General features: G+C 35.2%; 1 protein-coding gene across 1 annotated transcript; it reads right to left on the reverse strand.

Moving 5' to 3' along the window:
* Positions 1 to 11,656: 11,656 nt before the first annotated feature.
* LOC123553865 (sex peptide receptor-like) lies at positions 11,657 to 15,243 on the reverse strand. Its single transcript, XM_045343570.2, has 2 exons — positions 15,143 to 15,243; positions 11,657 to 14,348 (listed from the first exon to the last, which is right to left on the reverse strand). The coding sequence occupies exon 2, from the start codon at positions 14,322 to 14,324 to the stop codon at positions 13,185 to 13,187; it is 1,140 nt and encodes a 379-aa protein (XP_045199505.1). The 5' UTR covers positions 14,325 to 14,348; positions 15,143 to 15,243; the 3' UTR covers positions 11,657 to 13,184.
* Positions 15,244 to 15,874: the final 631 nt, after the last annotated feature.

Consider the following 15,874-nt stretch of genomic DNA (forward strand, 5'->3'; position numbering starts at 1 on the left):
CTGTATGAACTGTGAATGTAGCAATATGCGTCCCCTTAAACTGAACATGGTATTTTTTCATCTGATGTATATGTAGATATAAAGTGTTCGTCTGTGTTCTCCTTGAGGACAAGATTTATTCGCAGCAGACGAGAGCACTGCCAAGAATTATAAAGATATATGTTGTGCCTTGATAATTATAATTATGCGAAAACCTTTATTATATTAATATCTTAAAAAAACGAAATCCTGTGGTTACAATTTTTGTGTTTTGAGAAAATCCCCAGATATTGACCATAGTACATAGTACGATTACATTGTCCGTGTCCGTTATAAAGGTCTATTTATAAAGTGTCCGCTTACAACCGTAAGAAGACACTTTTACAATAGCTCTGCTGAGGGTATAGTCGTATAAAAATTAGCTAGAAAAACAAATAGATAAAATTGACCTTTACTAGGCGGCGAAATAGCGCTACAAATTGGCACATCAGGATCATACCTGTAAGAGGTGTCGTTTTATTTTACCTTGACAAGTTATTGAACTTTGAAAATAGTTATTTAACGTTCACGCAACGTCGTACGTTAACCACAAAACGAAACACCAATATTGCAGTGGGCAGTACATGAGCATATTTTAACATGTAATGCCTGTACAATGGTAAGTTACTTTGATGGCAGAAAAAAACAGCTTGAAACTAATCGGATATATGAAAACTGATAAAATGTGATAAGCACTAGGTTGAATATTTTAATTCAGAAAACTCTTTTCATATTTCTAAGACACCTCTGGTATGTTCACTACTAATTGTTACATCGTTTTATCGTTTTAATAGTAATTACCTGCAAATAACGCAGTGCATAATTGACCACCGATTAGTTTTATTGACCGTTTCAATTATTATTAGGAATATTTCCATGACAACGATCTCATTTGGTATGCATGTTTTTTATCGCTGGCGAAGTATACTAACTTGACGAGAAACAAACGACACAAAATATACTTGAATCGCTGCGAAGCAGTCAGCATGCTACTTCTCAAATAGAAGACCTTAAAGTTTGTAAAAGTTTGTAAAACATGTCACCGATCAATGATATATGATAAATGAAAAATATATGATCCAGCTTTAAAAGTGTGTAAAACATGTCATCGATCAATGATAAATGAAAAATATATGATCCAGCTTTTTAATTTTCTAATTTATATTTCAGTAAAACTGAAAAATGAAAATAAAATAGCCAGTGCATGCTCGTGACCATCGCTCTTTTCTTACAAAGGAATGTAGTAACATGAAATTTTACCAAACAAAATCGAATGTTAATGATGTCATACAAGACATCAAAAGCGTGCGCTTAATTAACCCGATGTCAATAACTATGTATACTACAGACGTAGCGTAAGAAAATAACTTAAAATTTGAAGGTGTACAAATTGAACAGGTTGAATAAATATCTTTAAGCTTCTTCTCTGAGTATGATTATTGGCCACGTCTTGTTATTTCGTCTAACAGGTTCAGTTCTTGGGAATGGTGATGATTGTTGAAGGAAGGAAAGAGGGATGGGTAATATAACATGTTTACGTCCAGTATATCAAACCATTCAATAATACAAAACAATAAAACTACATTTATATCAAACATTACAGAAAAGAAGTAAAGACGGGTGATAAAAACAAAGAACAATGCTAATAATCACTAGATGGCATTATAAACTATGGGGAGTATGTATCGCACAATTAAAGTTTCCAGATCAAAATGTAGAGATATACAGGGTATAACACTTACTTTATTTTCATTCAGCTCCGTTCATAAAAACATATAAGATACTAGTAGACTGGTTGACTTTCAGACTAGCGTGATAAACTATGACTCATCAGTACCAGTAATCAAACAGCGGCAAGAAAGGGGGCCAACAACGTGAGCACAAATGCACGTTTTGCATTGTCGTTGCCAAATACACACCTGATACTTGCATGTTAATACAATAATCATTTATTTGTGGAATGGTTTAAGTTGGGAAGGGCCGTCTTTCTCTGCGGTGGTTAACACTTTTATTAATTTGGGTGGACCGGTGGTATAGTGGTAACACGCTTGACGGTCAATATATAGGTCCGGGTTTCGAATCCCGGTCCACGCACTGGAAATTTCTGAGATGCTCTTGAGTGTATCCCAACTATGAGGCTTGTACTGGATCTTCCTAGTAAAGACGGCTTTGCGTGTATCGATGCTATACACCGGGCAATTAAAGAACCAGACTGTCTATTCGCAAAGAGCTATGCTAAGTTAGCCGGAGAGGCCTGTATCTAAAAAGGATTTCTCTCCATCTGTTCTGGGGGCTTTGTCTCATTCTGTCCCTCTGGTCAGATCCCTCTATGTCTGTAGTAGAGGATGAATTTCGCGTCCTGTGTGGCTGCGTTTGCTATATGTAAAGCGCGTTTGTACGTGTTTATCATGAAAAAGGCGCTGTATAAATCTGGTATAATAATGATAAAATAATAATTTGTTTAGAATCGAATATCTGTAAGTACACTAACTTTGTGTGTGTTTTTATAAAATGCTACAAAATAACATCCACGTGTTTAGCTAGCGAACGCCTGTTTTAAAAACGTTTGAGGTGCTTTCATTTAGTGTACAAAAGCATAAGAAATATAATTAGCATTGGATGGTGTAATTAGAAAAATAATGCAGTGCACATCATCATCATAGTTTATATAACAGATGCAATTAGTGATGGAAGATTTAAATTTACTTATACAAGTTAGTCATACTGACGTCACCTTGTTTCCAGATATGTATTCTAGCATATCAAAACATGTAAAGACAGTTGTCACATATTACATTTATTTTTTCGTAAATAATAACCATAACCGCCAGTGTTCACTAATGACCAACATGTACACAATACGTAAAGAGATATATATCCAGAAACCATTTCAGCACACATAATTTTTGCAACATAAGAGCAAGTTTTAATACCCAATTACAAACTATGTACAGTTACAGTAAGAATAGTATTGTCTTTAAACAAAGGAATAAATCAATACAGGATTGTGTGACTATTCAAGGCGTCCGCCTAGAAACATTACGTCAAACAGTTATTACCTGTATTAATAAATATCATACCATAATCGTATAATTCCATAATTGTCCTAATGACAATTTCACTATCTATTGGATTCGATAATGACAACCAAATCATTATCATGTGAACAAGCCTAATAAAACTTAGTTATTACGTATGCTTTATCCTGAAAAAGGAATCTTGAATGAAAACGTGACTTCAGCAAAGCATTTCTATAATTCGTATTGTCATGTAACTTTGCAACATAATACGTGTTGGTTAAGAGTAACAGGATTAAATTCATCAGAGGTGTTCCTACCAATGACCATTCCAAGGCGGCCCACGGTGTGTTCTTTTATTATTTGTTTTCTCCTTGTTTTCTATTTGTTTCACTTCGTTTATGTACTTTTGTGTAAATGTCTATCGTATGGTGGCTTTATTGGGGAAATTTCCTTATGCCGAACTGGCGTGCACGCGGCTTATGCAACATATTTATTTCGTTGTATCATCCTAGAGGGCACGACAATGACATAACGAAATTTGAAAGATTCGTTGTGTTGCGTTTGCGTACGCAAAAGTACGACTAAACGAAATTATCAACGTGTCACAATGAAACATTTCATTTCAACCTGGCGTGCGCGTAAACGAAAACAGTTCATACTGGCGCATGCACTGAGATGTAAAAAAACTTTAAAGATAAGACTTCGTTGTGTCGCGTGGGCGTGCTTGCAGCTTATGTTGCAAACATATTATTTGTCTTGACGCGCATATTGGCGCTCGAGCTCACACGAAATTGAATGTTTTGTTCTGTTGTGTACAATGTCTCATTATGGCGCATTGATAATAACGTCGCACACACAAAAAGATGAGATAACGAAACTTCTTAAAATCTGCTACGGCGCGTTGGAGCTCGCGTCAATGACAAATTAATATGTGCTATTTAAACAGAGAACTCGCCAATGTGACGAAATACATGTATCATAAATCATCCATTTTAAATCGCTTTTACGTCCATACAAATCTTTTCTGCTGGATTTTGTTTCGGACAATGCGTTCTTGGCACACGGTCATTCCCTGGACCTTTGGCATTGTTTCTAATTGAAGCAAAATGCTAAACTGAATACAGTATGACTCCAAGTGTTTATCTGAAACGCGATTATTCCAATTGTTTTGTTCAAACATTTTGTATATACCTGATTTTTTTTTCAGATTCACGACTTACGGAGAATTATAAAATTGAGCTTTGGAAACGTCGCAACGGGAATGTTTCTTCTTGTGGCAGTTCGTTGTTATTCTTTCTTCTACTTCCCGGAATCTCCTGCAGTGACAGGTCCGCCCTACGCATTGGAAAAATTGGAAATCCGTTGCTTGTATAGATGTTCCGATGTGTATCGAGGCTCCATGCTGTTCGCTTTCAAAGCCTATTGCAATTGACCTTACGCCAGTGTTGACTGACAGGTTCCAACTGACCAATCAGATAACAGAACTGATAAGCCTTGTTGTTAGCCGCCATTTTGTCCGTCAAACTTAGTGCCGGACTCGCCAGTCAAAGAATATAAATACCACCGAAAAATCGTCCAAAATGGTAAAAAGGTGACGTTACGACACCTTTACATCAGACACAGGGAAGAGAGTGTAATACTAGAGCGCTTCCCTTTTCCAAATCCACTCTCAGACCTCGAATATTGTCAACGATGTATCAGGCTCCTCAAGAATAGTTGATCATAAAAATCTTATAAGAGTGTTTAAAAGCAAAACAATTCGACTTAGCACTCATTGTGTTATAACGTTTTAATTATTTCATTTAAATCAGTGTAAAATTCTATGAAAATTAACTTTCTTATTTAACAAAAGTGCCTAGTATTCTTTATTCAATAGTAAAAATATTCCATCAGTTACCAGAGTAACTGGTATGTACTGATAAGACACAAGTATTTGATGTTCTATATTATTTGAATGGTAACGTGTAAATATTATGCCTTAATGTACCGGAAACATGATTTAAGGTTTACATCAATCTCCCACTGGTGTATGTTAAGTCATACCTGGGTGATAATACAACAGATAATAAATATGATAAAAAACTATGATTAATATAAGATTATTTTTAATGAGTCTAATCAACAATTTTCCAGGCGCTCAAAGTTTTGACTTAGCACTCGGTGTGTGCTTTCGTTCTAAATTTCATTTTAATAGACAGGGTAAACTTCGTCTAAAATTCCAGAAAAAATAGCATATTTCGTATAAAAAAGATATGTTCTTAAACAAAAAATTATACATTCATTCTGTATACTTTATAAAGAAATTTGGTAGGCTCAAACATTGTTTTAAGCTGCGATGCGCCGGTATATGTCTTGAAATATGAGTATGGACTATATCATCGCCTTTGACTATATCTTATTTATTTATCATTTACACGTTTTAATTCTAATAAGAGAACTTCCTTTACTTATACTTAAAACACATCATGTCTAAGTATTAGACATTAAATGCTATGTATCTGAATAATGTTGAACAATGATATGCGCATCTTAAATGAGTTCCGGTATTTCGAAATCCGACGTTTCTTAACCCTTTGCCTGCTGGCGGCAGTAATTCTGCCTTTGCGACCAGTGCAGACCAAGATCAGCCTGCACATCCATGCAGTCTGATCATGGTCTGCACTGTTCGCTATTCAGTCAGTAAATTTTCAGTAAATACCCCTTTGAATAATAAATGGTATTGCCCAAATTGAATGATGGACCAGTCCATTATAGAAATCTAGCAGGCTAAGGGTTAAATAACACAAGTGACAATTTTTACATGTAAATTACTTATTTAATTTATCTAATTATTTTGAAATAGGATTCAGAATCCACAGTCTGATTTCAACCTTAATTAATAAAAATCAATGTTCTAGTCTGCTTAAAATAGTCATACCCTACATGATTTCTGGGAGATCGAAATTTGACGTTTCTATAATGAAAAAGAAACGGACAATTAAAAAAAAATCCACAAAATCAGCTATAATGGTTTCAGAGATTTCCCTCTTTTGTACGTGTTTTCCACTCGGGCCCCGTGCCTTGTTTAGTTTTCCTCATACTCGGGTGCAGTCCCCGGCTTTTAACGTTGTTTTTTGTAGAATTTATGTTTCGCTACAGAACATCCACTTATTAACGTGTTTTGTCTTTTCACTTTAGAAATACGTGTGAATTGAGGTAGCGTACCCCGAAATCAACTAGAATGTCCGGCAAAATATTTCTGCCGTCGCCATTTGATTCCTTTATTTGTCGGGCCTAGCATGAATTGTTCCCCCTGAAAACTGGTAGGCGTGGCTACAGGCTATCTGGCGTAAGGTCTATTAGAGAAACCGTCAGCGAACAGCATGGATCCTGACCAGACTGCGAGGATGCGCAGGCTGGTCTGGATCCATGCTGGTCGTAAATGCACTATGTTGGTTTTCTCATGATGCGGCTCTGTTGTTGTTTGATAGCGTCGTACTGACGCTATAATGCAAATGTAATCAGAGGTCGTTTTGTATAAAATTCTATAATTTAAATTGAAATTATACAGAAAATGGCAGTCCCTCATCGAACTGTACAGATGTGTTTAGATTACTGCACTGAACAAGTGTTTGTGACTGGAAGGGTACATATTTGGGCTCCTTTCTCACTTTTTGTTTCCAGCTAAACGTGAGAAAATAAGGTAAAAACATTAGAAAACATACCAATTATATTCACCAAGCCATATTTATCCACCGTTTCTGCGACGAATATTCCAACGTCTCGTCGTTGGAACCAGTGTGATATAACCTTAACTGTAATATTATTATCTCTGTCTTCACAATAAACAGATGTATAAATTTTGCAAAGCTTAATGAAACAACGTACGTGATCGTATGTTTCTATGATTTTAAATCGACACAGCATTGTTAATACGTGCTGATTAGTTCCTGTCCCGTTGCAGTATAGTTATTCATAATTAGCAGAACGACACATAGTTTTAAAAGCAAGTGTCTAACAGCAAGTATTTTAAGTATTTTTCAGAAGAAAAAATATTTCAAAGCAAGTGCTCTTGACATATGTGGTCGCACTGTTGATGATGCTATCATCTCACAAATTTGCGAATTTCACGAAGAAATTGACAACATTGTAAGATTTTCTGAATAATATAATGTTTTTATTTTCTTACAACCAATGATTGTACCTTTTGTATTACAACACAACCGTTACAACGAAATAACATCCACATCTGGAGTTAACGTTCATGTGACGTCGTACGATAGCCACAAAACGCATTACCAATACTGCAATAAAAAAAGATGTGTGTAGTACATGTACATATTTTAACCTGCAATGTCTGTACAATAGTAAGTTATTTTGGTGACACAAAAAGCAGCTTCAAACTATTCGGATATATGAAAGCTGATAAAATGTGATAAGCTGTAGGCTGAATATTTATTTATTTCATATTTCTAAGACACCTCTGGTATATTTACTACAATTTGTTTACGATACACCTTCTCTAAAGCAAACTCCACCGAGCCGACAATAATGTGTTGTTGTTGATCTGAAATGATTAATATACTGAGAATTTCTTCTGCTTAGAAAGAAAAATATCTGTCTTTGCAGACAGATGGCATTAATAGAGATTATACTGTACTTTACACGATGTCTCCATAACTGGCACTGTTCGATTTACTTATCGTTTTAATAGTAATAACCCCAAAATAACGTAGACCATAACTGACCACCTATAAGTTTCATTGACCATTTCGATTATTAGCAGAAATATTTCCATGACAACGATCTTATTTGACATGCATGTTTTTGATGTATACTAAGTAGACGAGAAACAAACGACACAAAATATACTTGAATCACTGCAAAAGCAGTCAGCATGCTACATATCAAATAGAAGACCTTTGTAAAAGTGTGGAAAAAACATGTCATCCATCAATGATATATATAAACAGATAAAATACGATCTATCAGCCTTTTAAATTGACTAATTCAGTAAAACAATTGTTTAAACCCTTTTTTTCTGGCTCTTTCTTAGTCGATTATGTGATATTTACGTATATCAAAAATGATCTGAACATACCATTTTCATATTGGAATTAAAGTAGTCAGTGATCGCTGTTTTCTTACAAAAGAATGCATCAACATGATATTTAACCAAACGAAATTGAATATCAATAATGTTATGCAAGACCCCAAAAGTGTACGCTTTATTTACCTGATATCAATACCTATATCCACGACAGAAGTACCATTAGAAAAATGTTTATAATTCGAAGGTGTACAAATTGAATGCGTCGAATAATTGTCTTTAAGCTTCTTCTCTGCTGTATGGTTATTGGCCAGTTCAAAGATGTACAAATTGAATAGGTTGAGTAAATACCTTTAAGCTTCTGCTTTGGTGTATGTTCATTGGCCAATTCAAAGGTGTACAAATTGAATAGGCTGAATAAATATCTTTAAGCTTCTGCTTTGATGTATGTTCATTGGCCAGTTCGAAGGTGTACAAATTGAATAGGTTGAGTAAATATCTTTAAGCTTCTGCTTTGGTGTATGTTCATTGGCCAATTCGAAGGTGTACAAATTGAATAGGCTGAGTAAATATCTTTAAGCTTCTGCTTTGGTGTATGTTCATTGGCCAATTCGAAGGTGTACAAATTGAATAGGCTGAATAAATATCTTTAAGCTTCTGCTTTGGTGTATGTTCATTGGCCAATTCAAAGGTGTACAAATTGAATAGGTTGAGTAAATATCTTTAAGCTTCTGCTTTGGTGTATGTTCATTGGCCAATTCGAAGGTGTACAAATTGAATAGGTTGAGTAAATATCTTTAAGCTTCTGCTTTGGTGTATGTTCATTGGCCAATTCAAAGGTGTACAAATTGAATAGGTTGAGTAAATATCTTTAAGCTTCTGCTTTGGTGTATGTTCATTGGCCAGTTCGAAGGTGTACAAATTGAATCGGTTGAGTAAATATCTTTAAGCTTCTGCTTTGTTTTATGTTCATTGGCCAGTTCGAAGGTGTACAAATTGAATAGGCTGAGTAAATATCTTTAAGCTTCTGCTTTGTTTTCATGTTCAATGGCCAATTGATACGAAAGTTGTACAAATTGAATAGGCTGAGTAAATATCTTTAAGCTTCTGCTTTGTTTTATGTTCATTGGCCAGTTCGAAGGTGTACAAATTGAATAGGCTGAGTAAATATCTTTAAGCTTCTGCTTTGTTTTATGTTCATTGGCCAGTTCGAAGGTGTACAAATTGAATGCTTGAGTAAATATTCTTAAGCTTCTGCTTTGGTGTATGTTCATTGGCCAGTTCGAAGTTGTACAAATTGAATCGGTTGAGTAAATATCTTTAAGCTTCTGCTTTGGTGTATGTTCATTGGCCAGTTCGAAGGTGTACAAATTGAATCGGTTGAGTAAATATCTTTAAGCTTCTGCTTTGGTGTATGTTCATTGGCCAGTTCGAAGGTGTACAAATTGAATAGGCTGAATAAATATCTTTAAGCTTCTGCTTTGATGTATGTTCATTGGCCAGTTCGAAGGTGTACAAATTGAATAGGTTGAGTAAATATCTTTAAGCTTCTGCTTTGGTGTATGTTCATTGGCCAGTTCAAAGGTGTACAAATTGAATCGGTTGAGTAAATATCTTTAAGTTTCTGCTTTGGTGTATGTTCATTGGCCAGTTCGAAGGTGTACAAATTGAATAGGCTGAATAAATATCTTTAAGCTTCTGCTTTGTTTTATGTTCATTGGCCAATTCGAAGGTGTACAAATTGAATAGGTTGAGTAAATATATTTAAGCTTCTGCTCTGGTGTATAATAATTGGCCACTATTTGCTATGTTCGTTTAACTTGTTTGGTGAAGAAAGGAAAGAGGGATAGGTTATACAGTGTCTTTATGTCAAGTGTACCAAACAGTTCAAGAAACTATATTTATAACAATGTAATTACAGAAAAGAAGTTAATACGGGAGATCAATATTGGGTGCGCACTATTTGAATAAATTAACGTTCGTGTCACAGAGGCAATCGATACTTGACGGAAATCGGCTCGGTGAAAATAAAAATAAATACAAGTCTGTATGAAACTACCAGAATTTTTAGGTAGTCAACCTATTGTTGCGCAGTTGAACAGGACTTCTAAAACCATCATGACCGGGCATTAATTTTATACACTAAAAATCTCTGATTTTGAGAAATAATTGGTGGATCAAAATGTGGGGTCGCTATTGTAGTAGATATTTTATTTTCATTCAGTTCCGTTCATAAAAACATATAAATACTGGTAGACTTTCAGACTATTGGCTTATCAATACTAAAAATCAAACATAGGGAAGCGGGGCCAACAACGTAGGCACCAGTTCACATATTACATTGTAAGGTACAGGTCAGATGCTTGCATGTTAAGGCAGTCATGATTATTTACTTGAAGAAAGGTGTTTAAGTTGGGAATGGTTGTCGTTCTATGGGGTGGTTAACACATTTAAAGTATGACCCGACTAATGGTGAATATTTCATATGCTCAAAACAATGTAACAGCAATATACTGTATCTAGTGAGAGACCTATATGCAAAATTTAAACAACTTTTACCGTGCCGTTTTTTTTATATAATTTTTGTATTATTCGTGATATTTCCTTAAGCTCAAGTAGAGACAAATTTCAAATTGATGGCCAATGTCCAAACCGTTTGCAGAGAATTCATTATACCATTGATTTTGATAAAAGAAACGTCAAGCTATTGGTAAACAATTATAAAACACAAAATAAAACTGTGAATATCATTTTTTTCTAGGGTGCCTCAAGTAAAAGGAGTAATGAGGCAGAATTCTGAAGCCAACATTGAAAACTTCAGGTCGAGACCTGTGGGACTGTTTCAAATTTTGCTCACTTCTTTCAAAAATGACTTTGAGGCAAAGGTATAACCTACCTACATTTCTTCCACAATATGTAATCTAAAGATTGAAGGCAAAATGGAGAACTTTTACAGCATGTAACTCAGTATTTTTAAAGATGTCTACCTCTGCCCCATCTGTTTCAGAGGTAAATTCACTTTGAACAACAAGAAATCACTTATCAAATGAAAAAAAAATCATTTTTGTACAATAAATCAATACTAAGTCTTGAAAAAAGTAAAAGCTTACTATAAAAAAGGAATATAAGGGGAAAAATGGTCCCAGCGGGGCTTGAACCTATGCACCCTGAAAAATTTAAGTCAAAGTAGGTTTATTGTAGGAATTGAATACTCCTCAAAAGGAGGTACACTATTAAATGAGCCATACCTTAAAAGTCTCTGTAACATTGGCAATAAACAATGTTTAAAATCGAATGTCTGTAAGTAAACTAACTTTTTATAAAATGCTACAAAATAACTTACAAGTGATTAGCGTTGTTCCGCGAGGTAGGGATCGACTGTTTAAAAATGTTTGAGATGCTTGCATATACGGTACGAAAGCCCTCGTAGTATATATAAGAAATGTAGTTAGCCAAGAATGTTGTCATCTGAATTACAAGGCAGTACTCATCATCATCATCATCAAAGTTTATATAACAGATGCAGTTAATGATAGGAGGGGTCAATTCAGTTATATAAAACAGACGATATGTTGTTGTCAGATATGTATTTCATAGAAGACAGTGGTCACACATTACATTTATTTATCGCAAAAAATAGCTATAACCGTCAATGTTCACTAATGACCAACATGCATACAATAAGTAAAGAGATATATATCCAGAAACCATTTCAACACAAAGTTAATTTTTGCAACATAAGAGCACGATATTTTGGTTTGAATGATAAGGGCATACATCCAAATTACAAGCGGTGTTCAGGTACAGTAATACAAGTATGTGTGTGGGCAAAGAAGTAATCAATACAAGATTATGTGACTATTTAAGACTTAGCAGAGATTACTCCGCTTCAAAACAGGACGTCAAACAGTAATTACTTGTATCGCATACGTATAATTACGTAATTGTCCATATGGAAATAGACTCGATAAAGGCAAGCAAATATATTATAATATGATTATTTTCTATATATGAACGTATGTGTTGAAGTGGTTTCTAAATAAAATATACCCTACTTGGATGAATGACATTTCTTAGTATTCATAAAGAAAACAAATGACTGAAAACAAACTTCTTATCTGAATTCTTGGACGCTACAAAATGTTTAATTAACAATGTTCAACACCAAAATCAACACCAAATTCGATTGAAAAAGAAATTAATCTTTCACGTTACAAGGAATTTTGTCCTTAATTTCATCTAAATAGATTTTATACCAAGAACTGAAAGGACGATGGCATGATACAATGAACAGTTTAGTTTATCAAAATATAGTGATAGCCATAAAGAAATTTTGAAAGATTCGTTGTGTCGTCTTGGCGCACGCACAAGGTAAACAAAACGAAACGAGCAACGTGTCACAAAGAAACATTGAAAGTGATAGAATGAAACATTTCATTTCATGCTGGCGTAAGCGTAAACGAATACATTTCGTGTTTGTGCGGTGCATGCGCAAAGACGGGAAAAAATGTTCCGTTGATTCGCGTTGGCGCTTGAGCTATTAACAAAGACTTCGTTGTGTCGCGTGGGCTTGCACACTGCACATGTTGCAGATTTCGTTGTTGTATTGCCATGGTGTGCGAGAAATCAATGCAGCGGAACATTTTATTTGTCTTGGCGCTCGGATTTACGCGAAATTGAATATTTCGTTCTGTTGTGTGCAATGTCTCATTTTGGCGCACTTTTAATTTCATTAAGCCGCGCGCACACAAAAATGACATAACGAAACTTCTTAAAATACGTTATGGCCCGTGGAAACACCCGCCAGAATAACAAAACAAAATGTCACAGTTAAACAGAGAACTCGTCAAAGTGACGAAATATCCTAAATCGTCCATTTCCTATTGCTCACGCATCTATACAAACCCTGCTGTATGAGTTTGTTTTGGAGGATGCGTTTCTGGCACGCGGTCACTCCTTGGGTCTATAGCATTGATTCTAATTTTAGCGAAATGCTAATCTGAAAACAGTATTACTCCAAATGTTTATATCAAATACGATTATCTAAACCATGTTCGATACGAATCTGAAAACATTTTGTTTATATCTAACTTTTTAGATACACGACTTCAGAAGAATTATAATATTGAGCTTTGGAAACGTCGCAACGGGAGTGTTTCTTCATGTAGCAGTTCATTGTTATTCTTTATTCTATTTCCCGGAATCTCTTGCAGTGACAGGTCCGCCCTACGCATTGGATAAATTGGAATACCGGTCCTTGTATGAATGTTCGGACGTGAATCCCGTCTCATCACAAAGTCCTTGATAGTTGTCCGGAATTTACTACTGAAAATGCTGTAGATCACGACGTTAATGGCCAGTGATAGATAATACAACAGTTGTGAGATGGACTGCATCGTGATTTCCAATGGCAATGTAGCAGCCACACTTTGTTTCTCAACGAATGCTAGGATCATGAGTCTAAAACGAACAGCGTGATGCGGCAAGTTCAAGATAAAGAAGATAAGTGTCACAGCTAAAAGCATAGTTGTTACCTTTGTCAATGGGCTTTTAACGCTTGTCATTGAACTTGTGCTCATCTTCCTACGTCGCTTGCACGAAGCTATTGTTGTAGCAACCATAGCGGACGCCAGAACTGCCATAATAGATGATGGGAGGACAAGTGTCAGAACTGAGTCAATGTATACCATTACCTGGATAAAATCGTAATATTTTCTGTAAGGTATGCACTGTTCTGCCATTGTCCAAAACGGAAAGTTGTAGATACTGAGGACCAGAGCGAGCAAAATGATCACAGAAATTTTCGCATTCGTTGTACTGCACATCTTTTGGACAAGAAATGGTCTGCATATTCGGATGTAATTTTCCGCCGTTACGAATACAACAAGCCAGACTGAAACACATCCGAAAAAGTAGGTGAAGAAAATCAGTGCTTGACACAAACCGGGAACGCTACCCAGACGTAGACCGTAAACTGAAGACGCCCAGATTGTAAGTAGGGTCGCAAGGAATCCGTTGTCTGAAATACTTCGTGCTGCGAGGAAAAAACTTGAAGAGTTGTCCCTTAAGGCCTTGTGTAGAAACACAAAAGCTGATATGGTATTTCCAATAATACCAAAGATGCAGATTATTGGCACTGTATATTCTTCAACTGCTGCAATGATATCATCTGGTTCAGATAGTGTGTAAGAATATATTGTTGACAAGTTTGAATCATTTTGCTTAATAGGTGGGTCGTATGCGTAGGTAGACTCCATTTTTTGCGTCTTTGACTACAGCTTCTGAAACAAAATGCATACGATAAAAGTCATTACATGGGTTCTGTAAAATTCAGAATACTGGTAATAACAATTTGACATTCCACAGAAGTCCAGTGACCACCAGTTCCACCTGAACACCGTATCGGCTGTCGTAATGGGAATAAGATGAGGCTTAAATGTAATCCATTTTGAATGGTTAGTTGCTTATGAACCCAACGAGTGAAAATAAACCAAACCATTTCGTCATTCCCAATCATAAAGAATAGTATCTGACGAAAAATTTACTAAGTCTGTCAGTACTGAAAACGTGGTGCATTTAAAGATTCTAAAATCTTGTCAAGTCATTCATTACAGCAGTAAAGTATCACTATTCATATTGTTTTAACTGTTTCTTTTCTATGAAACCGTTCTTGTAAAATATTTTAGTAAATAAACAAATTCGATATCGGGAAGTCAGTAAATGACAGAATGTTATAATGAAGTTGTTGCCCGCTGAACTGAAGCCAAGTTTATCAAATTTAGAGAATAAATATAATGACTGCTCGACTTTTTATTAATCAAGTAAGTAAGTTTACATTTCCCATGCAGTATTATTTGCCGGTAAGATTGATAAATAAAGCTGACCGGAATTTTTTAAACATTCAGAAAAAACAAAGCATATACGTTCTAATTTACATTATGTGTCGTATTCGAAAATGTTCGTTATGAAATTCTGCTGGTTTTTGTAAACACATAAATGAGAATATATACTGCTAACGAATAGTTGTTATATGAGATTTTTATTTCAAGAAAAAGAAAAACGTATTATATCTCACCATTGTAAGCACATCCAAGCATTCCTAGTCCATCGAAGGACTGCACTACTAGTGTTTGTTAATCACAGATACTAACGTCACTTACTCTCCAGCTGTGATAGTCAATACGTTATGGAAGTGCTGATACGTATATTGGAAAAGGTGATTCATGTTTATTCACCAATCCTTCGCCGATTTTGATCTTTAAACCTTGGTAAAATATAATTAACTGTATAGTGTTACCAATGTTCATGTCGTTTAAATGCTAGATATTTATGGGTGAGGGCCGCTTAAAACAATTCTTCAGTCTCATAAAAATTACCATTTCAGCCAGAAAATATTATGAGGAACTACATCTTTCTTATTGGTAATAAGCTGTCATTGCATCAGGGTAAAACTGAGACAATACTGTTTGGCTCAAAGCCCAGACTGGAGTCACATTCCAATTTAAACATAGTTTATGATGGTTTATAACGGTCAAATTATTGAGCCAGCCAAGCGCGTCAGTTAGTTATCTTTAAGTATCATGGTGCTACTTTGGATCAAGCGTATCACATTCAGTCACTGAAAGGCCAGTTCAAGGTTAAAATTTCTGTACAGGAACATGAATATCTCACCCAGCATACTTAGTTAACAGATACGCCTGTAGTTTTTTGTATTATAGTTTAAGTAAAGTATTATGGTTTGTGATTTAGACTCCATGTCCATATTTTTAGAGGTCATATCTTTAAAGTGGTTACCTGTATCTAAACG

The sequence above is a fragment of the Mercenaria mercenaria genome, chromosome 7, assembly GCF_021730395.1.
Source record: "Mercenaria mercenaria strain notata chromosome 7, MADL_Memer_1, whole genome shotgun sequence".
In the NCBI taxonomy this organism is placed as follows: domain Eukaryota; kingdom Metazoa; phylum Mollusca; class Bivalvia; order Venerida; family Veneridae; genus Mercenaria; species Mercenaria mercenaria.